The sequence below is a fragment of the Ursus maritimus genome, unplaced genomic scaffold, assembly GCF_017311325.1.
Source record: "Ursus maritimus isolate PB19 unplaced genomic scaffold, ASM1731132v1 scaffold_19, whole genome shotgun sequence".
Taxonomy (NCBI): domain Eukaryota; kingdom Metazoa; phylum Chordata; class Mammalia; order Carnivora; family Ursidae; genus Ursus; species Ursus maritimus.
This window is the reverse complement of record NW_024424341.1, coordinates 48653751-48676422: the sequence shown is the minus strand read 5'-3', so window position 1 is coordinate 48676422 and position 22672 is coordinate 48653751. Positions and strand designations below refer to the sequence as shown.

The following is a 22672-nucleotide window of genomic DNA, read 5'->3' as shown; positions in this document are numbered from 1 at the left end:
CCAATTCGAGACTTACCCTCCCGATGTAAACAAGTATAAAACTTCACGTAACATGTGGGGCGGTTCACTGTCTCGCTCCCCACGCAGGTCGTCTTCCCAGCTGCGGGCCCTGATGACCAACACGAGCCTCGAGCCCACCACCACCCACCTGGCCAGGTGCTCACAGAGGCAGCAGCTGCTCAGAGAACTTTCTGGGAGCTCCCCCTTTGGGCTCCGGGTTGGCAGCTGGACATTCTTCGGAAACTCGGTCATGTCCCTCCCCCCTCCCCGCACCTGTGCTTCAGGTGAGCTGCGGAGGGATGATGCCTGCCCCCACCAGAACCCTCCTTTCCCAGCTCTTCTCCCATCGAGCAAGGTCTGGGTCCTCTAATAAATCCCCAGTCCCCTTCCTTCCCTCCCTCCGTGCCTGCTTCCCCAGCCCCACCCTGTCTGACGCAGCTATGACAAATCCTAGAGACAATTCTAGACTCTGGATAGTATTCTCTTCCTCCAGAGAATATTTTTTCATGTCTGTAGCAGGCAGGGGCACTTCAATGCACTCAGGGATCAGGGGAATTTTAAACCCGGCTTCAGTCCTTATGGGGGTGTCCTTTATTTCCAGTCTACCCTCACTCTTAGGGTCCCAACCACAAGACTGTAACGTTTGCCAGGGCCCCTCCCCCTTGGCAAACCCTCAACTATGTCTTTTAGTTTTCTAGCCCCGTGAGACTCGCGAAGGTTCCACGTAGCATCTCCGTGACTGCTCAGAATCAGCAATCTATTTGAGGGGAAAAGGGGTTTTAAATAGTGGCTCACGTCTTTTGAGTTCCTGCTTCTTCCGTCTTCACGGTGCAAGTTTCCTCTCTGTCAACTCCAAACATGTAAAAAATTTTATCCAGCTCGTCTGATATTTGTTTTTTCCCTGAGGAAGGTTGGTTTGAAATATCCTGACAGGCCGCTGTCAGAAGCATGTCGCCTGAACTGGAGAGTGTGTCGAGCTTCCTGCATGCGCTGAGGGCCTCTGCCCGCCCACTGAGGGTTCCCCCAGGTCTCGTGTCTCCCAGGACCAGCTACCCCGCCCCCAACGCGTGAGCTGAACCACAGGACTGTGTGCTCTGCGGCTGCACCAGCTGGTGGTCAGGTGACCCAACAGATGAGTCAGGGGTCCCTATGCCCTCCCGCTCTAGCCTCCACGCACCCCATCCCCTGTGTCCCCATGCACCCCATCTCCCCTGTCGTCACAAACAGCTTGGGTGTCCCCGCGTCTGGGCACCTCCCAAGCTTGCGGAGCAGTTGTTAGTCTGGATGTCTCTGAGGTGGATTAGCTCTGGCCCTGTTCTGGCACATTCTATTTTTTTAATTCTTTTTTAAAGAAGATTTATTGATTTATTCAGAGACAGAGAGAGAGAGCAGGGGGAGGGGCAGAGGCAGAGGGAGAGAGGAACTCAAGCAGACTCCGTGCTGAGAGTGAGCCCGACGTGGGGCTCGACCTCATGACCCATGAGGCGTGACCTGAGCAGAAGCCAGGAGTTAGACGTTCAACTGACTGTGCCGCCCAGGTGCCCCTTAAATTAATTTATTTGAGAGAGAGAATAAGAGAGAGCATGAGAGGGGAGAGGGAGAAGTAGACTCCCTGTTGAGCAGGGAGCCTGACCTGGGGCTGGATCCTCGGATCCTGAGATCATGACCTGAGCTGAAGGCAGACGCCTAACCTAACAGGTGCCCCTGTTCTTGCACGTTTTAGACTCTGTAATGTGTCTGGAAGTACACTCCTTCCCAGAACCAGCGGCCACGCACTGGATCTGAGCCTACCTGGGCATCTTGGGGTGGAGAAGATTCAAGCCCACACAGACCGTCTGCATCATCACAACCATTGAAGTGTGTTGGAGGGAGGGTGACTCAAGGTGACCCCTTCCCAGTAGAAGTTGTGGGGTGTCCTCCCCCCTCACCAGGCCCTGGCATGGGGAGGTCAGGTTCCCCTTGTGCCCAGACTCCAGGGTCCCCAGGGTTGGGTGTCAGGTATCTGAGTCAGCACAGGGGAGGAGTGGGTGGGGTCCAGAGCTCAGAAAAGTGTGACACAAGGAGGGTCTGTCATGCCAACCCAATCCCCTGACTGAGGCCCTTCCCCTAATTGTCACAGTCAGAAATCGTATTTTCTGTTTGTGACAATATCTTCCAAGAAGTCTCAAAGGAGCAATGTCTTACTCTCCCCCATCCTGGCACCTCTCTTGCTCACCGAGCAGTCACAGGTGGAGGTCCCCAAGGAAATGGCCCAAGGTCCAGGGTCCTCTCCTGAAGCTTTGGACCAGGTCTGTTTGTGGGTTCAGGAGGATCGTGGTATGTATTGGCTGTTTCCACAAATCAGAAGATGTAGGCTATTCTAGAATAAACCCAGACACCTCAGGATGAGAGAAGGTCGGAGCCTAAGGATGCCCAGACACTTTGTCCTGTGCCGTGTCCCCACCTCTCATACCTGCAGCTCCTACCCTGCACACTTCTCCAAGTTGTGCCCCAAATGGAGACCAAGGCCACTCTGTGAAGTCACACGTCCTACAGCCCTCTTACCCCGCACGCTCCCAGCAGGGCAGCAGCAGCTTGGAAGGGCAGGTCTGGGACCCCTGACACCACCAGATCAGTCCCTTCTATCTGGAGATCAGAAGCAGTGGGCATCTGGACACTCTNTCTGGATTGGGCTGCCCCCAAATCCTTCATCTGTTAGAAGCTCCCCTTCTCCCCAGTGATGACCAGGGAGGTGAAGGCTGAGCTCTTCTCACTGCAGAACTGGCGTAACCTGTCACGGGGGCCCTTCCCCTGCCACCCCCCAGTCATGTTGCCTCATCCCAAGTGCATTCCCACCCCCTCAGAATATGGATGGAGTGGGGTCCCCGTCCACTCAGAATTCTTGGACCACCCTCTCCGAGCAGGAGCGTCTGGGGGTCAGGACTTACCTGAAATGGAATCTTCTCTCTGTTCTGGCTCTTAGCCCAGACCAGGTCCAACACGAAGTCTCCAGAAAGCAAGGCGGAACCCACTAATCTGCAGGGGTCCCTGGGGCCCGCCCACCACTAGAACTGAGAGCGGGGTCCTGGCTCCAGCCCCAGACTTGGCTGTGATGTTTGCAGGTTTCTGGCATCAGTTTGAACTCAGGACCTGTGCGTGGCTCATTCTCAGGTTTCCCTGGGGCCCGGCAAGTCACTCATCTTCAGAATGAGTCCTGACATCTCCACGGTTCCTTTAGCGCCACGAGGCCTCCCCTGTAGTAGCTACTGGATCTTCCCTCCTTACTCACCACCCTTTCCCCGACCTTGAGGCCTGACTGAGGCCTTCCCCTCATCTGAATATTTACCTTTCATATAAAATGAAGGAAAAGTTAGAATCTTCTCTGTGACCCACCGGCTCCCAATATAACATCTCAACCAGACTTCTAATGCATCATTCAGCAACGGAGCTGAATCAGAGCTCGCCGCAGCGCCGCACAGAGCGGGATCACAAATCACGTGCTGTCATCAAGTTCCTTGGCAGTACAAGGAAGCAGGGACACCTGGGCTGCTTAGTCGGTGAAGCGTCTGCCTTCAGCTCGGATCATGATCCCAGGGTCCTGGAATCGAGTTCCGCATCGGGCTCTCTGCTTGGCGGGGAGCCTGCTTCTCCCTCTGCCTGCTGTTCCCCCTGCTTGTTCTCTCTCTCTCTCTCTGACAAATAAAATCTTAAAAAAAAAAAAAAGCACAAGCAAATGTCAACACACGAGAAAATGAGGGGAGGAAGGGGAGGAAGGGGACACAGAGAAGGTTTTCTGGAGGGGGTAAAGGCAGAGTCAGCCCTGGGAGGCAAGGCACCCCGTGTTCTGTGAGAAATACATTGTGTCTCTGGAGTTAACTAAGGCCCCAGGATGAGGAGGTTTTCAGAGGGAGACTAAGGAGAAGCTTGGACGTCCTCTGGCCAGTACCTCCGTCCTTAGGACAGAATATCACGCCGGTCCCTTTCCCCAGCCCTCCTCCGTCCGCATCTGAGGCAGGTCAGGGATCTGCCTCCAGGGGGCGCTCCACCCAGGACGCAAGACCTGGGGACCTCCCCCCCCACCAAGGGTTGGCGCTGTCCGTGGTTCTGGAGCAAAGCCGGGAGAGTTCAGGAAACCCCAACTCTGCCAAGGACCCCAATCCACTCAAGGTTCCGAGCCCTAGGCTAGCAGGGCACCTAGGCTGGGTCCCTCCTGGGAAGGAGGATCCAGAAGAAGGGGTGGGAGCGGCTGGGCTCGTCTCTGTGCTTTTCCCCTCAACCCTCTTGTTGCCTTAACATTCTTTTGAGGTTGTGGTGCCAGCCTGGGGAAGGGACAGGGAAGAACAAGGTCTTCTCTAAGGTTCCAGGTTATGCTCATGCTGCTGGCCTTTGGCCCACTCTCTCTCTCTCTCTCTATATATATATATGATTTATTTATTTATCTAAGAGAGAAAGCATGCGCACACACATGATGGAGGGGGTGCAGAGGGAGAGGGAGAAGCAGACTCCCCGCTGAGCAGGGAGTCAAAATTGAGACTCAATCCCAGGACCCTGGAATCATGATCTAAGCCGAAGGCAGACGCTTAACCAACTGAGCCACCCAGGCATCCCTGAACCACACTTTAAGGAGCAAGTCAGTCTGTGCCAGGATCTCCCCTCGAGTAGAGGATGGGGAAGAGGTGGATGTTCACTGGAGCTCCTCAGGGCTGTGCCTTTCTACACATTGCCCCACTGAACCCTCACAACCGCCCCTAGGGAGGACTGGCTAACAGATCTCATTTGGCAAGTGGGAAACTGAGACTCGATGTGGTAAGCAATCTTCACAGGGTCTTGTATTGTTGATGCGCCTTTGGAGGCTGGGATTGTGACCCACACATGCTTGATGCCATGGAGAGTGACTCCTGAATCCACTGCCCTCTGTCCCAGAAAAGCAGAGAATGCACACTGGGGGGGGGGTGTATTCTTTATAAGGGATAGAGACGATGAGATGATGGTCCAGGACGGCCAGTGGTCGCAGACAGCAGGAGAGACTTCCATGGGAGGGGGAGTCTAACGGGATCCAGACAGATCATGTCTGCAAGGACCAGCTCCGATGCTGTCTCCCAGCCAGTTCCCGAGACTGCTGCTAACGGACCCACGATGTACTCACTGCTAGTGACACAGAGGACTGCACTCAGCATTTGCCACCGGAATGACCCAGAAGAGGAAGCTCCCCAGTGAACTTCGTATCTTAGGGAAGCTGCCAAGCTTGTCAGGCCGCCACTAAGAATTAAGATCTCAGTATGACCTCCAGAGAGGGTAGTTTTTGAGAATGGTAGGCCAGCTATGGAGAAGCAGGAGACTGGGGAAGATGCTGAGCATGAGTGAGAAGATGTGCAGAAATTTGTTTAAAAAAAAAACAACAGCCCAGAGGCCCCTGCCTGGCTCAGTTGGTGGAGCCTGTGACTCTTGTTCTCAGGGTTGTGAGTTTGAGCTCCGCCTTGGGTGTGGAGATTATATAAAAATAAAGTCTGAAAAAAAACCCCTCATATCACCTTATACCTGTTAGAATGGCTAAAATCAAAATCACAAGAGGGGCGCCCGGCTGGCTCAGTCAAAGAGCATGCCAGTCTTGATCCCGGGGTCATGAGTTTGAGCCCCATGCTGCATGTAGAGATAACTAAAACAAAATAAACTTTTTTCCCCCAAAGATTTTATTTATTTATTTGAGAGAGAGAGAGAGCGAGAGAGCACAAGAGCAAGAGAGAGCATGATTGGGGAGGAGAGGGAGAAGCAGGCTCTGCCACCCCCTGAACAGGGAGCCTGACGTGGGGCTCGATCCCAGGACCCCAGGATCAGAACCTGAGACAAAGGCAGATGCCTAACCGACTGAGCCACCAAGGTGCCCCTAAGACAAAATAAACTAAAACAGAACAAAACCAACAACAGGAAACGACAAGTGTTAGAGAGGCTGTGGAGAAAAAGGAACCGTCATGCACTGTCGGTGGGAACGCAAACTGGGGCAGCCACTGGGCAGAACAGTATGGAGGTTCCTCAAAAAGTTAAAAATAGGACTACCCTAGTATCCAGTAATCGCACTACTATTTACCCCCAAAATACAAAAACACTAATTCCAAAAGATATAAGTATCCTATGTTTGTTGCAGCATTATTTACAATGGCCAAATTATGGAAGCAGCCCACGTGGCCACTGGTAGATGAAGGGATAAAGGAGATGAGGCAGAGGGGCGCCTGGGTGGCTCAGTCATTAAGCGTCTGCCTTCGGCTCAGGTCCTGCCCCAGGGTCCTGGGATCGAGCTTCATATCGGGCTCCCTGCTCAGCGGGAAGCCTGCTTCTCCCTCTCCCACTCCCCCTGCTTGTGTTCCCTCTCTCGCTGCCTCTCTCTCTGTCAAATAAATAAGTAAAATCTTAAAAAAAAAAAAGTTGTGGTGGTATATGTATACAGTGGAATATTAGCCACAAACACGAATGAAATCTTGCCACTGGCAACAACATGGATGGAGCTAGAGGGTATAACGCTAAATGAAATAAGTCAGTCAGAGAAAGACAAATGCCATATGATTTCACTCATACGTGAAATCTGAGAAACAAAACAAATAAACAAAGCTTAGAGACAAACCAAAAAACACTCCTAACTCTGGAGAACTGAAGGTCACGGGAGGCATGGGGGGTGGGGAGATGGGAGAAACACGTGGAGGGGATTAAGAGCACACTTCCACGGTGAGCACTGAGTAATGTATAGAACTGCTGAATCGCTATACTGTACGGCTGAAATTAATATAACATTGTACTTTTACTATACTGGAATTAGAAAAAAAAAGAACCCACAAGCACAAAATAGTGTCATTTAGGCCAAATCCCTAAACTGGGACTTAACACATAATCTACCTGCAGTTTCAAGCTCCTATAACCGGGGATCGTGGGAGGGCTGCAGGGGCAGCCGGCTCTGGGAGTCCCTAACAGACCGGGTTCAGCCATTCCAAAGGCAGAGACGCAAGCGGTGGTGGAACAAGACAGGAATTACTCCAGGGAGGCCAACAGCGGAACGACAGCAGACTAACGTCTCAAAGACTGTCTTCAGAGTGCTGAAAATCTTCCTAGGTTTATCTAAGGAAAATGTGGGCAGCGTCTGGGTGGCTCGGTTGGTTAAGTGTCCGACTCTTGATTTCGGCTCAGGTCATGATCTCAGGGTTGTTGTCACATAAGACCCTGCACCAGGCTCCGTGCTCAGCACAGAGTCTGCTTGAGATTCTCTCTCTCTGCCCCTCGCTCCCCACCCCCACTCTGCACACACATTCGTGCTCTTTCTAAAGAAAAAAAGAAAGAAAGAAAGAAAGAAAGAAAGAAGAAAGAAAGAAAGAAAGAAAGAAAGAAAAGAAAATGTGGGACAAAGGGCAGTGGAGACGTGCGGCTGAGCAGTAAAGGTCAGGTTGATCATTATCTTGGGGTCAGTCATGCTGGGTCTTGCTGGCTCAGGGCAGTTTTTACTGCTCGAGGGGGTTGTTTCATTTCCCATCACGGGATGCTGTCCCCCACACTCCAAGGTCTTTTGCCGAGCTAAGAGATAAGCTGGAATGAAGAACTTAATCAGTTAGAAAGTACAGGCTGAGGGGGGTGCCTGGGTGGCTCAGTGGTGAAGGGTCCAGTTCTGGATCTCAGCTCAGGTCTTGATCTCGGGGTGGTGAGTTCAAGTCCTGCGTTGGGTTCCACGCTGGGCATGGAGCCTACTTTAAAAAAAAAAAAAGTACAGACTGAGGTCAAAGTGGAGGTGGTTGGTTGACATCTCTGTCATTCCCCCAGAAATGTCATCCTGACTGATCAGTCCGGAATTTTTGGATTAGCGCCGATGAGTCTGCCACGAGGGCCCCTCCATCCCCCGAAGGAAGATGAGGTCATCTGCAGGAGACCCCTTACCTTCACCTCCCCACACAAGGGAAAGCAGCCTAGCCTGGGAACAATCCTTTCCTTCTGCTAGTAACTTTCTTGCCCCACCTCCTTCTAGAAAAATTTCTGTTTTGTACCTCAATCAAAAGGTTAGTGTCAGGCACTTAAAATCAGAAAAGCACTGGCACTGCCGTGCTACTGGGGAAATATTGGCTGTTTTCATTTTCGTGCTTTCTTGAAAAAAAAAATTAGTCCAATTTTAGAGGAGGGGAGAGCATGAGCTCTTTTTTCCGTCCAGGCTCTCAGCTGGGATCTGTGCGAGGACGCAGGTGGGAAGGACCAGCCGGGGGGCCACCAGGGGAAGCAAAGAGGCAGGGCCTCCAGGAAACGGCTCTCAAACCGCACAGCTGAGGGTTAGAACAACACGGAGGTTGTAAGGAGGAAGGCAGACAGAGGTGCAGACGAGCAGTGCTAAAGATCAAAAATTCCACTGAGTAAATCTGAGGATGTAATTGGCTTTATTCAAAGACTCCCGAATCCAGTAACATCCCTTCTGGTAAAGAGACAGGTGCTCTGAGGAGTTGCACGGAGTGGAAGGTTTTTATAGGCAGGAGGGTGGAGCAAGGGAGTTTTTATCAAAAGAAAAGATTTTTTCAGATCGGGCCATCTTTTCGGGGGAAGATCTTACCCTGCAGATGTCCTCACCAGTAATGATCAGGAAATTTCAGATCCTCTGTTTAAAGGTCACATTTCTGGGAGAGGTTGAAACCACCGTTAATCTTGGTTTGCTCTTGTGGGGGCAAGTGCCTCCATTTTGAGACCGTTGTTTCTTTTCCAACAGGCGCTAGCGGGGAGGCTGTGATGACTTTGGAAGCCAGGGGCGGCTGATGCTTGTGGTGTATTGTCTAAGGCTAGGGAGCCTTGAAAGGGTTTGTCCGGGAGACTCGGGGTCAGCTCTCTGGCTGTTGGACAGATCGCTGTGGGGCCCATCCATGAGACAGGGAAGGGACTGGAGGTCAGGAGGTGAAGGAATGTGCTGGAAGAATTGACAGGTACATGTGGGACGAGGAGAAGACTCCACAGAGATGATAAGATGCTGTATCATGAAGCAAACACCAGGCGAAGGGGCTGGTCTATCCCCGGGCTTTGAAGAGCTCTGGGAAGGAGAATGACACGAGCAGGTTGCTACCCTGCGCCCTGGGCCTGGTCGCCCCCAGCCTCGGGGTAACTTACCAGCAGGACCCTTCTGTCCAAAGAAGAGAGAGCAGTAGGTACTGATTGCAGGTGAGACAGGTGAGACGGGACGTTTGTTGGTTGATTTCTGCCTGTTAATTTCTTTAATGTCCACGACCACCTCTGAGGCAGGATGCACAATCTCTGATTTACAGAATGGGAAACTGAGGCACAGAGAGACGCAGTGACTTGCTTGACAGCCTACGTTGGAGCCCAAGTCTGCTCTACCTGGGGACGCTCGGCCAGTCCTTCCTGTTCATATTGCCGCAGGGCTCCACGTGCTTCGCCGATCGATCGGCGCCTGACTTCTGTCCCCCAGGGGCTGCGATTCCTCAGGCCAGCACCAAGCGCTCAGCCGTCCTCATTTGCTGGTCTTGATCTCCGAGTACTCATTGGTGCCAGCGGCGTCCTCCTCAGGTTTCCTCGACTTCATCTCCTGAAAGCTGAAGGAGGCGTAATGGAGCTCCTGTTGCTCCCCTGAGGGAGGGGCGTCCCCCGCAGGGGCCTCCTGAGCCGTGGGGCTGTCTGGCCAGGGCTTTTTCCTGGAACCCTGAGGAAAGGAGAAACAAGGGAGTCAGAGAAGGAGCAAGGCACGTGTGGTCTCCAAGGGAAGTTGGGCTAATGGGACATGTATTCATTCATCCTCCTCTTCACACACACTTCCTACCAATTCAACTACTCACTCATCCATTTAAAATTCTGTAATGTTGGGGCACCTGAGTGGCTCAGTTCATTAAGCATCTGCCTTGGGCTCAATCATGATCCCAGGGGTCCCGGGATGGAGCCCCGCATCGGGCTCCCTGCTTAGCGGAGATCTTGCTTCTCCCTCTGTCGCTCACCCCACTCGTGCTCTCTCTCCAATATGTAAATAAATAAAATCTTAAAAAAATAATAAAAATAAAATGCTGTAATGCAAAAAAATAATAAAATAAAATTCTGTAATGCTATGACTGATTAGGCCATATTGAAGGTTTACTAATCACGTTTAATCCTTAAGTGTGACTGAGACTTATTCTCCCTGTTTTATGGATTAGGGAAACTGAGGTGGAGGAAGGTGAAGTAACTTGCCCAAGTCACTCCTCTAGTCACCGGCAGAGCCAGGAACAAAACTCAGGCCTGCTATGCTATTGGAAATACAAAGGAAATTAAAAATAAATAAATAAATAAAACGTAGTGTTCAAACACTTGAACAAAATAAAGATAAAATTCCCAGAATTGAAGAAAGATAAGCCACCTCGGCTGAAAAGTGCCCCACAAATGCAAGAAAAAAGACCAGGGAAACCACATACTCCAATACAGCATAGCATGGTAAATCTTTTTTTTTTTAAGATTTTATTTATTTATTTGACAGAGATAGAGACAGCCAGCGAGAGAGGGAACACAGCAGGGGGAGTGGGAGAGGAAGAAGCAGGCTCACAGTGGAGGAGCCTGATGTGGGGCTCGATCCCATAACGCTGGGATCACAGCCTGAGCCAAAGGCAGACGCTTAACGACTGCGCCACCCAGGCGCCCCAGTAAATCTTTTTTTTTTTTTTTAAAGATTTTATTTATTCGACAGAGATAGAGACAGCCAGTGAGAGAGGGAACACAAGCAGGCGGAGTGGGAGAGGAAGAAGCAGGCTTCTAGCAGAGGAGCCTGATGTGGGGCTCGATCCCATAACGCCGGGATCACGTCCTGAGCCGAAGGCAGACGCTTAACCGCTGTACCACCCAGGCGCCCCTCGCCCCAGTAAATCTTAAACATATCAAAACCAAAGAAAAAAGTGTAAAAGTTTCCAGGGACAATGAGTGAATTACTTACAAATGTGCAAGATTTGGACAGACATAATTTTTTTTTTCGGAGAGAGAGAGAGTGTGCAAACGCACAAGCAGGGGGAGGGGCAGTGGGAGAGGGAGAGAGAGAATCTCAAGCAAGCTCCCCACTGAGCACAGAGCCTGACATGGGGCTAGATGTCACCATCCTGAGATCATGACCTGAGCTGAAATCAAGAGTCACTTAATCACCGGAGCCACCCAGGCGCCCCCAGACATAACATTTCTTGACAGGCACACTGATGCAAGAAACAATAGACGACAGTGTTCAAAGCACTGAAGGAAGGGGGGGGTGGTCCCCGGAGGGCTCAGTCAGTAGAGCGTGTGACTCTTAATCTGGGGGCTGTGAGTTTGAGTTCCATGTTGGGTGTAAAGATTACTTAAAAGAAAAATGAGATAAAATCATAAAATAAAGCATTGGAGGAAAATCACTTCGATCCTAGAATTTATATCCTGCCAAATGAAATTCAAATGTAGGAGCATTAAAAAAAATTTTCAAACACACAAGTCCTCAGAAGTCTTGATACACGAAAATCCAAATTGAAAGCACACTGGGAGGAAGAATACGAATAAAAGTAACAAAACCTGAAAGCGCTGCACTAAATCTGGGTCCAAAGGTGACAAAATACCTCCGTCAAATGTGTGGCTGTGTATTACACAAAAGACCAAATAGAAAAATGCGAAGTATGTTCATAATAACCCAGAATGAAAAATGAAGATCTAGAAAAAACACCAACAGTGTGGAAAGTGGAGGGAAAGGAGAACGAGAGATATGTAACAGGACACTAAAGTTTTTTTTTTTTTTAAGATTTATTTATTTATTCGATAGAGATAGAGACAGCCAGCGAGAGAGGGAACACAAGCAGGGGGAGTGGGAGAGGAAGAAGCAGGCTCATAGTGGAGGAGCCTGATGTGGGGCTCGATCCCATAACGCCGGGATCACGCCCTGAGCCGAAGGCAGACGCCTAACCACTGTGCCACCCAGGCGCCCCGGACACTAAAGTTTTTTGTTGGGTATAAGAGAGAGGTTAATTTTTTAAGAAAGGAGAAAATGAAATATTGAAAAAAAAATGGAACCAAGTGAAAGGAAAAGGTAAAATAGGAGAACAAAATCCGCATGTATTAATAACCACAGTAAACACAAATAGAGGACGTCAAATTGGATTTGTCCAAACCTGGCTGGCTCAGTCAGTACCAGGAGACTCTTAATCCCAGGGTTGTGAGTTCAAGCCCCACGCTGGGTGTGGAGCCTACTTAAAATTTTTAAGAAATAAAAAATAAAAAATTCTTTTAAAAAGGGGCGCCTGGGTGGCACAGCGGTTAAGCGTCTGCCTTCGGCTCAGGGCGGGATCCCGGCGTTATGGGATCGAGCCCCACATCAGGCTCCTCCGCTATGAGCCTGCTTCTTCCTCTCCCACTCCCCCTGCTTGTGTTCCCTCTCTCGCTGGCTGTCTCTATCTCTGTCGAATAAATAAATAAAATCTTTAAAAAAAAATTCTTTTAAAAAAACTTGGTTATATGCTGTTTACGAAAATCACTTCTGAAGCATAAATAAAATTGGAGGAACAAAGAATGTAAATATATCAGACAGCTTACTAGCCAATGACAAAGTGGTATATCTATATTAAGATCTAACCAACTAGGCTTTAAAACAAAAGGTACCAGTAGGGATAGAGAGGATCACTCTGTGTGATCAAATGTTCAATTCACCGAGAGGATACAGTATTTCTAAAATATGTGGACTCGCAACCTGGACATCAAGAGGCACAGGCTCTTCTGACTGAGCCAGAAAGCTCCCCTGTGATATTTTGTAAATCGAAACAAAAAACCTGTTAAAATGGCCAACAGACCCATGAAAAATGCTCAACCGTCACTCGGCATCAGGGAAATACAAAGCAAAACCACAGTGAGATACCATCTCACACCAGTCAGAATGGCTCAAATTAACCACTCAGGAAACGACAGATGTTGGAAAGGATGCAGAGAAAGGGGAACCCACTGACACTGCTGGGGGGAATGCAAGCTGGTGCAGCCACTCTGGAAAACAGGATGGAGGTTCCTCAAAAGGTTGAAAATAGAGCTACCCTACGACCCAGCAATTACACTACTGGGTATTTACCCCAAAGATACAGATGTAGTGATCCGAAGGGGCCCCTGCACCCCAATGTTCATAGCAGCAATGTCCACGATAGCCAAACTATGGAAAGAGCCCAGATGTCCATCGACAGATGAATGGATAAAGAAGTTGTGATATCTATAGACAATGGAATACTAATCAGCCATCCAAAAATGAAATCTTGCCATTTGCAACGATGTGGATGGAATTAGAGGGTATCATGCTAATAAGTCAATCAGAGAAAGACAATTATCATATGATCTCGCTGATATGTGGAATTCAAGAAACAAAACAGAGGATCATAGGGGAAGAGAGGAAAAAATAAAACAAGACGAAATCAGAGAGGGAGACAAACCATAAGGGACTCTTAAGCATAGGAAACAAAGTGAGGGCAGTAGAGCGGAGGGGGTAACTGGTTGCTGGAGGGATGGGGTAACTGGATGATGGACATTAAGGAGGGCATGTGATGGAAGGAGCACTGGATATTATATAAGACTGATGAATCACAGACCTGTACCCGTGAAACCAATATTACATTATACGTTAATTTTTAAAAAATGAAAAAAAAATGTTAAAAATACTTCAAAGTCGGGGCGCCTGGGTGGCACAGCGGTTAAGCGTCTGCCTTCGGCTCAGGGCGTGATCCTGGTGTTCCGGGATCGAGTCCCACATCGGGCTCCTCTGCTGGGAGCCTGCCTCTTCCTCTCCCACTCCCCCTGCTTGTGTTCCCTCTCTCGCTGGCTGTCTCTATCTCTGTCGAATAAATAAATAAAATCTTTAAAAAAAAATACTTCAAAGTCTATATCCAAATTATTAGCACTAACAAAGGAGCTTAGGAGCACCTGGCTGGCTTATTCGGTGGAGCATGGGACTCTTGATTTCAGGGTTTGTAAGTTCGAGTCCCACATTGGGTGTAGAGATTGTTTAAAACTAAAATCTTAAAAAAAAAAACAACAGGGGCGCCTGAGTGGCACAGCGGTTAAGCGTCTGCCTTCGGCTCAGGGCGTGATCCCAGCGTTGTGGGATCGAGCCCCACATCAGGCTCCTCCGCCATGAGCCTGCTTCTTCCTCTCCCACTCCCCCTGCTTGTGTTCCCTCTCTCGCTGGCTGTCTCTATCTCTGTCGAATAAATAAATAAAATCTTAAAAAAAAAAAAGAATGTCCTATTAAAAAAAAATAAAATAAAAAAAACAACAACAACACAAGAGCTTAGCAAGCCGGAAGAACATACGATCAATAAACAAGTAATTGCTTTTCACACGTTGCTGCATCTACTGAGAGAACGAAGACGATTCTCAGCATCCAGACCAGCACCGCAGAGAGCTGGGGGTCACTGAGGAGATGAACGTTTACGGTGGCGCCCCAGGAGAACTCTGCAGGGGTGTTCGGCCCCGCCAGAGTAGAAAGAAGGAGAAGTTCTGTGGACAAATTAAGGAACTGGCTGTTCAATCTTCTGCTGCCGATTACCCACACTCCGTGTGACAGAAACCTCTGTGACCAGAGGACGGGGTCTGAGTGTGCTCACTTCCCCGTCACTGATTCAGGAGAGTGAGTCATTTATTGAAATTTCAATTTATCGAAGTATAAAATTTCTTAGAAGAAAATCTGCAGAGAATGCATGAGGCCAGGTTTCTTGGGCAATATCTGAAGTCCAAGAGGACAAGCTGATTCTTGAAGGAAAGAACATTATAGTTGCATCAAATTCAGCTGCTTTGATTCAGCTAGCCACGACAGTTAAAACAAGAATGTCACAAATATTTCAGACGGCGCATCTATCTCTGTAAAAGTACAGTGCAGCAGGCTTGCGAGGAGATCTAAGAAGGGTCCAGCTACCAAAGCCACGGGAATCTAAATCTAAAAAATTTGTCATTTTTTAAAATGCTAAAGCACTTTACAAAGTTTTAAAAGTTGTTTATTATTATTATTTTTTTTTTAGTAATCTCTACACCCAACATGGGGCTTGAACCCCTGAGCCTGAGATCAAAAGTCGCACGCTCCTCCCACTGAGCCAGCCAGGCGTCCCAACCCTTCATAACTGTTTAAAGATTTTTTTTTATTTATTTATGTGACAGAGAGACAGCCAGCGAGAGAGGGAACACAGCAGGGGAGTGGGAGAGGAAGAAGCAGGCTCCCAGCCGAGGAGCCCGATGTGGGACTCGATCCCGGAACGCCAGGATCACGCCCTGAGCCGAAGGCAGACGCCTAATGACTGCGCTACCCAGGCGCCCCCCAACCCTTCATAACTGTTTAAAAAAGATTTATTTATTTATTTGAAAGAGAGAGAGTAAGCGTGCGTGCACGTGTGTGTAAGTAAGGGTGGGGGGAGGGGGAGAGGGGGAGAGGGAGAGAGAGTTATGAGCAGACTCACACTGAGCACAGAGCCTGGTGCAGGGCTCGATATCACCACCCTGAGATCATGATCTGATCCAAAATCAAGAGCCGGCTGTTCACCCTCCTGAGCCACCCAGGCGCCCCAACACTTCATAAATTGTTAACAAATGTTCATCCTGCGTATCATTGATGAGTGATCAGAAAACGCACTTTTAGGGGGCGCCTGGGTGGCTCAGTCGTTAAGCGTCTGCCTTTGGCTCAGGGCATGATCCTGGCGTTCTGGGATCGAGCCCCACATCAGGCTCCCCAATCAGCAGGGAGTCTGCTTCTCCCTCTCCCTCTGCCGCTCCCCCTGCTTGTGCTGTCTCTCAAATAAATAAAATCTTAAAAAAGGAAGAAAGAAAGAAAGAAAGAAAGAAAGAAAGAAAGAAAGAAAGAAAGAAAGAAAGAAATATATACTTGAATATCCTTCTAGTCTTAGAATAAGAAAGATTTTTCTTAAATGAGACCCAAAAGTCACTCAACAGAGAAGAGGAGATTGGTGAATATGGTTATATTACATCTAAGAACTAACGTTCATCAAGGTCACCTTTAAAAAGTGAAGACAAGTCAGTCACTGGGAGAAGATATTTACAATGCATATAACCGAAAAAAAAAATAGTATGAAAATGTATAAAGCTTTCCAATAAAGTCAATAAGAAAGTCAAACACCCAATAGGGAAATGGGCTGCAGATGGGACCAGGCGTTTTAGAGAGGAGGTGTTCACGTGCCAGTGAAGACAGAGAGATGTCATCCTCACTGGCAGCCAATGAAATGCAAATCAATACCATAGTGAGATAGTGAGACGACGAAAAACATTCAGAAAACCAAGTGCTGGAGAGAGTATAAATCAACAGGATCCAATAGGCACAGACGGATGTGTAAGTAGATGCCCTTGCCCCGGGAAACCTTGCAAATCAGAGCATTCACATACCGTCCGGCCGAGTAATTCAACTCTTGTTACCGCTAAAGAAAAGCTCGTGCATGTGACTGCAATGGGATACGAACAAGAACATCCGGAACAGCTCGAATGTCCAGCAGCAGGACCGTAGACAATAGATACGATCACAGAATGACACAGACAACTGCGACTTCGCACCACAGACAGGAACCTCCTCGATGTAACTTGCGGTGTCGGGTCTACAAAAAGCAAGTCGAAGAAGAGCGCACAGAACGTGACAAGCTCTGTCAGTTCCGAAGCAATGACATGAAACAGCGACTCTTGCAGACATATGGGATATGGGATAACGCCAGCTACTAAAGAGTCCGATGGGTCACAGAGCGACCTGGGCAGATAGAAGTTCGGGTCAGCGTCTGAGGTCTTAGGCTGGATAGGAGGCTCCCAGTTGCTCATCGTATCGTGAACAAAATACGTAAGTGCAAACGAACGATGCTTGCTCCTGAGATAAGAGCTTGGTCACGAATGAAGCACTTTGGGTAACTCCATTGAGGGTAACACGGGTGCAATTTTATAAGCGGGGAGAGGGGACAGGTTGCACACAGATGGAGTGAGAGACAGTTGCAGCCCCCCGCCCTCAGAGACGTCACAAATACAAGAGGGCGGAGACAGGAAAAGGCAGTGATGTTATGTGAGGTGCCCCTCGAGACAGGGATGGACATGGAGCTCGGGGCACGTAGGGGAGAGAGGTGTGGACACTGGCGGGGAGGGAGAGGGCAAAGGTTTCCCAGAGCGGAAGCTGTTAGTACTGGAGCTAGAAGGACGATCCCAGGAGGGGCTCTGTGGGAATGGCGACAGGAGCACATTCCAGGTGGGAGGAACTGTGCATGCAAAAGCTCTCAGTCATAGGGGAGCAGGTGTGCATGGAGACCGTGAGAAGGCCAGTGTGGCTGGAGTGGCCATCAGGGGAGACCTCTCGAAGGACTTTAAATATGAGACCAAGAAACGTGACCCGATTCTCTAAACAGTGGCAGCAAACAACATCATTGGAACTCCCGAATGGCTGGAAAGCCGTCGATCTGGGGAGAGGCTCTGTCAGGCTGTGCCCGGCAAAGAGTGATCAACGGTAGCGGAACAAGAGGTGACCAGAGGGCCACTGGGTCTGGGAGATAAAGGCAAAAAACAGAAGGCAAGTCAACTCCCAGGTGTCCGCCCAGGTGACCGGGGTGGAGCAGGCGGTGGGGAAATGCTAGAAGCTCCATCTGGACTCCGAGTGGACAAGCCCAGGGCCCCCCAGCTGCGTGAGGGAACGCCAGCATCACTCACCCAGGCAACTGTACCCATGACAGGGTCTTCATCATCCAGGCCCTCTCGACTCCCGGATGCTTGCTTCCTACGGGCTTTCACTCTAAGGGGAGAAACCAGCACGCTGTAACCACGGTGGCTCGGGCACACATGGGCGGGCTGCCCACTGTCTGGTGAGACGGCATCCGGACCCTGGAACCAGCCTCAGACCTTCCTGACGTGCAAGGAAGCACTCCGTGCCCTCCGATGAGCAGAGGTTTGGCCAGACCAAACTTCCACCACTAAAGATCCCTCTAACACAGAAAAACGTGTGCCCGAGCGGTCACAGCCGTGTTATTCGTGGTAGCCGAAGAGTAGAAACAACCCAAATATCTATCAGTAGATGAATGACAGACAAATGTGCTCCGTCCATGCGATCGCTCGGCATATGGAAATGGAAAAAGGATCAAGGACTGACACACGCGTCAACATGCGTGAACCTTGAAGACATCACGCTAAGGGAACGAGGACGGTCCCAAGGGACCGCGTGTTCTATGATTCCACTTACACAGAATGTCCGGAATAGACAAATGTACAGACACAGAATATAGATTGGTGGTTGCCTAGGGCTGGGGGAGGAGGGGGGCAGGAGGGAAATTAAGGAGGAGAGGGTTTCTTTTGTTTGTTTCTTTTTCATTTGGGGGCTGATGACAAAGTCCTATAATTGTGGTTACGGATGCGCGACTCGGAATTTACTAAAAACCATTGAATTGTGCACTGTCAAAGTATGGGGATTATATCTCAATACAACTGTTATCCCCCCACTGCCCAAAAGAGACGCCCTCTGGATCTACTGCACTCCGCTCTGCATTTCTGGGCTTGAGTGACCTCTCTCCGCACTCCCTGTACCTCCCCGGACAAAGACTTACATGCAAAAGAAGAGGAGGCAGAGAGTCAGGGACACCAAAGCCATAGCACCAGCACCTCCGAGCGCTGCAGGCACGGCTCCTGCCGGGAACGCGCATTTCCCTGCAGAGAAGAGGTGTGTCGAGACTCACTTCCAGGACTCGTCTCTTGTTTTCCTACCTCCTCGCGGAACTTGCTGAAGGTTCTACTTAGGCCCCAGACAGAGCACCCCATGCCACCAATAGCCCTCTGTGCAGTCCCCAGCTTCCCCGGCCTCAGGCTTCTCCAGGATCCAGACTCCCTTCTACACGTCTGCTCCCCGACAGCCCCAGACCTGGGAGCAGCAGGACGGCGGCACTCTGGGACCAGTGTGCGTTCCGGGCCTCGCAGCTGAGTCGGAGGCTGGAGTCCAGCGGCCCGCTGAGGCTCAGGGAGCTGTTGGCCCAGGGCCCCGCAGAGCTGGAGGTGACGGTCCAGGAGGCGTTGCTGTGGTTCCCCTCCAGCAGCCCCTCCCCCAGCCGCCAGCGCAGGGTGGGGGCGGGCTGGGCTCTCGAGGAGCAGTGGCAGTGCAGCCCCTCGCCCTCCCAGGAGCAGGAGGGGGGGAGCAGCCGTGGGGCATCTACGGGAGGGAGGAGAAGGGTCAGTGGTGCCTCTCCTCCCCAGGCCCCAGGGCAGCCTGTCCCCCAGGGGTCCCCACACTCACAGAGCACAGAGAGATGCAGGGAGATGTGCTGAAAGCCCAGCCAGTTCTGAGCTTGGCAGGTGAGGTCTCCTTCCTCCTCAGCCCCTACTTGAGGCAAGTCCAGGATTGGACTCTTGCAGATGGGAGTGGCATTCAGGGCGGGGGACCCCCGGAACCAGCTCAGCTCGGCAGGGGGGTTGCTGTCAGCATCACAGCGCAGCCGCAGAGCCTGGCCCTCCCGGATGAGAATGGATGAGGTGTTTTGCAGAGTCCCTAGGGCTTTGAGGAGAGACATGAGGAGAGAGAGAGAGAGAGAGGACACCAGCTGTGGAGTCTGGCAGTCTCCATCCTTCCCTCCTTCCCAGGAGCTGGTTGGCATTTCCCTCTCCCTCCTTGACCCAATGACTTGGTTCCGCCAGGGTTGACAGGCTGGGTCTTACACCCAAAAGAGGTTGACCTCAAGTATCTGGGCCTTGTATCTTCAGGGGAGGCTGAGTGTCCCCCTGGGACACGCCTGGACTGTTCGGTGGCTTCACTCAGTGAACACAGCAGGAAATAGGAGGGAGGAGGCTGGGGTGCAGGGGTAGGTGGGAAACCAGAGGAGGGCGTCGGTGAGGTGAAGTGGGCTTTGAACAGTTTGTGCGTGTGGGCGTGGGAATGCAGGTGCATGCGACCGTGGGACGTGGAGGAGGGAGGCTGGTGACTTTTATCCTTGCTCTTCCCGTATCTGATCCCATTCAAGCTATAATCCTCACCCCCTTGCTGGGAGCTGACCCCCTACGCCCACCCCAGGGCCAGGTCCCAGCCCCCAAGAAAACAGGTTCTTTCCTACCTGCAACATCGCTGCAGTTACTGATGGTGAGGTTCTGGGGAGCGTCTAGGATGCAAAGATATGGCCTGCTTTAGCCGTGAAGATTGGGAGGGAAGTTGACCCAGCACCCAAGGAGGAGTAGGGGAACATGGAGAAGGTGGGGATTGCTGTCCTGGTCCCCTCCCCACCTACACTCCCAAGGCGCACACAGGATCCCCGCTGCCCCGAGGGACACAGCCTTCCCTCCAGCACTCACAGGAGACATTGAGCCTGATGGTTCTCTCCACGGTGCCCTGAGTTCCTGACAGCTGCACCTGACAGGTGAGGTTGCTGCCGTGGTCCCGCGGCCTCGGGGTGAGGGTCAGCACCGAGGACCTGAGAGTCCCAGGGTCCAGTGAGTCAAGAGCACCCCCCACCCAGGAGAAGAAGGCGAGAGATCTTCCTTCTTCGCAGGATCCTGGCAGACTGCAGGTCAGGTTTGTGGGATGGCCAGACTTGAGGGGCTCCAGAAAGTGGATGTCGGGTTTCTGTGTCAGGGCTGAGGAGGAGAGAGGGAGGTGCCTGGGCCCCAGGGAGGTGGGGACCCAGAGTGTGACCCTGAGAGGGACCAGGGCCTCAGGGCACAAGCTGACCCCGGGCCCCCACATCTCTTCCCACCATCCCAGCCCCAAGACCTGGAGCAGGGAATGTTCCAGTGTCCTGTTCCTGTTCTAAGAGGGGGGTCTCCATGTCCCAGAACCCTCTCCTGGGGCCCCTGCCGTACCTGTCACCTGCAGGGTCAGCCGCTTATCTTCGTAAGTATATTTCCTGTAGTCTCCTGTATCCACTTGGAACTCGTAGGCTCCCTGGTCGCTCCTCCTGGCCTCTCTGATTCTCAGGGAGCAGTTGTTGTCCCGAGAGTTCCCAACGAGGAGGAATCGGCCCTGGGTCTCTGTCTTCACCCTTTTCGTTGGGTCATTTGTAGCCACAGGATAACGTCTGTATGAGCTGTCCCCAACCCGGAACCAGTTCATGTAGGGCATCCCAGGGGGAGACCACGAGCTCCAGGGGTAGGAGAAGGAGCAGGGCACCTGGACACACAGACCCTCCTGCACCATCACCAGGTCCTGAACTCGGAGTTCGTACCCTGGATCCTCCTGCAGGGACCCTGCGGGCACACGGGGGCTCAGCTCTGGCTGTGGCTCCAGCCCCCTCCCACCTGCACCCGGCCAGCCCCCCTCCCTCGGCCCACTCACCCCCCCACAGCAGGGGCAGCAGCAGCAGGGGCACCATGTCTGCACCGGCCAGGGCAGGAGCCCGTGTTCAGGTCCCTCTGGCAGGGAAGGAAATGGCCCAAACTGGGGGGTGAGGCCAAGGAAGCCCCGACAGGAAGCTGTGGGTGACAGAGCTGTGGTCACCACAGAAGGGGAACTTGGGCAGCAGGGGCCATGGGGGGGGGTGGAGCTGAGAACCGATCAGGTCTCCCCTCTGCATCTGACACAGCAGGGGAGAATACAGAGGCCCCCAGAGCCTGGGATGCTTGTCGGGATGTGAATCTGGACGTGATCGCCTTCCAAAGACGATTTAAATCAGGAGTGAGGGGCGCCTGGGTAGCGCAGTCGTTAAAGCGTCTGCCTTCGGCTCAGGGCGTGATCCCGGCGTTCCGGGATCGAGTCCCACATCGGGCTCCTCCGCTGGGAGCCTGCTTCTTCCTCTCTCACTCCCCTGCTGTGTTCCCTCTCTCGCTGTCTGTCTGTCACATAAATAAATAAAATCTTAAATAAATAAATAAATAAATAAATAAATAAATAAATAAATAAATCAGGAGTGAGCTCAGCGGAGGGCCAGAGCAGCTAGAAAAGAGAAACAGGAGTGTGCAGGCAGCCTCAGCCCCGAGCCCCAGCCCTTTCTCTTCCCAGTTCCCCATCAGCCTGGGCGTCCAGCCCCGGGGCTGCTTCGGGAAGTCCTGTGCAGGGCCAGTGGGTCTTAGCTCCCCATCATGTCCTACAGTCCCTTAGACACGTACCAAACCTGGAGCCCCCCGGAGCCGCAGCTCCTGGACTTCGACAGTCATCCAGACCCACCGCAGCAACGTCCCGCGGATCTGGGGAGACAGTCCTCAGGTAAGGAACCTGATGCGACAACTAGGAGGTGAGAGCTGGATCTCCTCTCTCTGCGGAGGAGAGGCGAAGAGAGAGCAGCTCCCCGCTTTGAGGGCCACGAGGAGTGGGACCAGATGCAGAGCCAGGAGGACGAGGTGGCCATCACGGAGCAGGATCTGGAACTTACTAAAGAGCGAAGAAGGGCAATTCGGCAGCAGCAGGCTGACATTTGGGACGCTCATCACATGTCTAAAGATCTGGCCATGCCACGGGCGCCTGGGTGGCTCAGTCGGTTAAGTGTCCCAGGGTCCTGGGATCGAGTCCTGCATTAGGCTCTCTGCTCAGCGGGGAGCCCACTTCTCTGTCTGCCCCTCCCTCCACTCATGTTCCCTCTCTCTCTCAAATAAATAAAACGTTTAAAAAAAAAAAAAGATTTGGCCGAGCTGATCCATGACCAAGGTGACCCAATGACAGCAGAGAAGCCAATGTGCAAAGGTCAAACAAAGGGGGTACACCCAGAGCCCCTGGCCAGCTACAGCAAGCTGCTTCACTATAGGGGAAAAAAACCTCTCACAAAGAACATCTACATTCTGGTGCTTGTCCTGTTAGTGATGACTG

At 51.5% G+C, this 22672-nt stretch overlaps 1 protein-coding gene across 3 annotated transcripts; it reads right to left on the bottom strand.

Annotated features, from left to right (window-relative positions):
- Window positions 1-8361: 8361 nt before the first annotated feature.
- SIGLEC5 (sialic acid binding Ig like lectin 5) lies at window positions 8362-21354 on the bottom strand. Of its 3 annotated transcripts, XR_005835504.1 has the most exons (10): window positions 21209-21354; window positions 20737-21120; window positions 20230-20511; window positions 19995-20039; window positions 19184-19441; window positions 18815-19099; window positions 18504-18603; window positions 17617-17698; window positions 9094-9643; window positions 8362-9016 (listed from the first exon to the last, which is right to left on the bottom strand). XR_005835504.1 is itself a non-coding variant. In XM_008684805.2 (9 exons), exons 1-9 carry the CDS (start codon window positions 21243-21245, stop codon window positions 9455-9457), a joined length of 1662 nt encoding a protein of 553 aa, XP_008683027.2. In that variant the 5' UTR covers window positions 21246-21354; the 3' UTR covers window positions 8362-9454. The 3 variants fall into 3 exon arrangements, 2 of the variants coding, with proteins under 2 accessions (XP_008683027.2, XP_040488872.1); XM_008684805.2 differs by having other exon boundaries at window positions 8362-9643; XM_040632938.1 differs by lacking the exon at window positions 17617-17698 and having other exon boundaries at window positions 8362-9643.
- Between the last annotated feature and the right edge of the window lie 1318 nt (window positions 21355-22672).